The 1286-nt window shown below is 42.2% G+C and overlaps 1 protein-coding gene across 1 annotated transcript in view; it reads left to right on the top strand.

Annotated features, from left to right (window-relative positions):
* IGF2 (insulin-like growth factor 2) overlaps positions 1 to 1016 on the top strand; it is a 9279-nt gene extending 8263 nt beyond the window's left edge. The window contains exon 4 of the mRNA XM_009328596.1: positions 993 to 1016. Within this exon, the coding sequence (XP_009326871.1) occupies positions 993 to 1016 (24 nt within the window). The remainder of the gene's footprint in view (positions 1 to 992) is intronic.
* Positions 1017 to 1286: the final 270 nt, after the last annotated feature.

Raw genomic sequence — 1286 nt, 5'->3', positions numbered from 1 at the left:
CAAAGAAAGTGAGACAGCAAGTGGGGGTGGGTGGCGGGGGCGGCGGGGGCGGCGAGCAGCGCTGCTCCCGCGGCATCGTCCTTTTGGGGTGGGGGGGAGGGTTGTTTTGTTTTCCAGGCCTGTTTCGTTCCCCCGCACCCCCAGTATTTCCAAGCCTGTACTTGCAAAGGGACAGTTTGGCACTTGAACTTTTTGCTGCCGGGCACTGTGTGACATCCCTGGTGCCAACGCCAGAAGACAAAAGAAAGAGCAAGAGGGAAAAAGGATATGAAGCTAAAATTTTTTTTTAATCTTTTTTTTCTCGAGAAGAAGAGTCCATTCCATGTCTTTCTTGACAATAAAGTGAAAAAAAAATAAAATGGGGAGAAATATTGAGGGATATAATTTTTTCGCCTCATTCCCACCCCACTTTTTTCTTCTTTTTTTTTTCTTTTGGTTTTCTTATTTTTATAAGTTTCTTTTGCACCTTTAAAAGAAAAACGTACCTGAGAAGAAGTTCTGAGGAGCCCCCATCTGCATTTTTGTGTGTGTGCTTCATTACAAGATTCCAAATCGACTTGCACCTTTTTGAAATCATCGATGACGTGAGAAAGAGAGGAAGAGGAGAGAGAAAGCGAGAAAGAGAGAAGAAAAAGGAAAGGGGAAAGAAGAAAAAAAAAGAAAAAAGTGAGCTGATGCTCACTTTAAATGGAGGAGGCGTCTGCATTGCACATTTGCCACGGATTTAGTTGATTTATATATATAATATATTATATAACTTTTTTGGCAAAAAAAGCACTATTTTTATGGGACATTTTGTGTAGTATCTGAAGAGGGATTGTAATGTTTAAAATGTGTTATGGTGCTAAAGTAAGTTGGAAGGGAAAAAACCCAGAAATAGCAAGGGAGGGTGGGGAGGGAAGGACAAGATAGTGAATACTGAACTTGAAATTTTAGCTTTTCGTTTTAGGAAAAGTGTGATAAATGTGTTTCTTTTCTCTTCTGAAATATAGCTTGGTCATGACCATATGAGCTAGTTGGCTGTTACTCATGTACACAGATGCACGCACACACAGAAATACATCGACACGCATCCTTTTTTTTAAAAAAAAACAAACAACAAAACCACCACAATTTAGACTAAAAGGGAACTGTTCTAGAGACAAACTATTTTGAATGGTGAAGGTGTTGCCAGTTACAACTCGAGGCCCTGCTTCTGCACGGATCCCTGGCGGAGCTTGGCTTCCTGAGCCACGGGGGACCGACCGCTTCCTCCCCACCCTGACGGCTTGCTCGCATGCCAATGC

The sequence above is a fragment of the Pygoscelis adeliae genome, unplaced genomic scaffold, assembly GCF_000699105.1.
Source record: "Pygoscelis adeliae isolate BGI_AS28 unplaced genomic scaffold, ASM69910v1 Scaffold166, whole genome shotgun sequence".
NCBI lineage: Eukaryota > Metazoa > Chordata > Aves > Sphenisciformes > Spheniscidae > Pygoscelis > Pygoscelis adeliae.
This window is presented reverse-complemented; position numbering and strand designations above follow the sequence as displayed.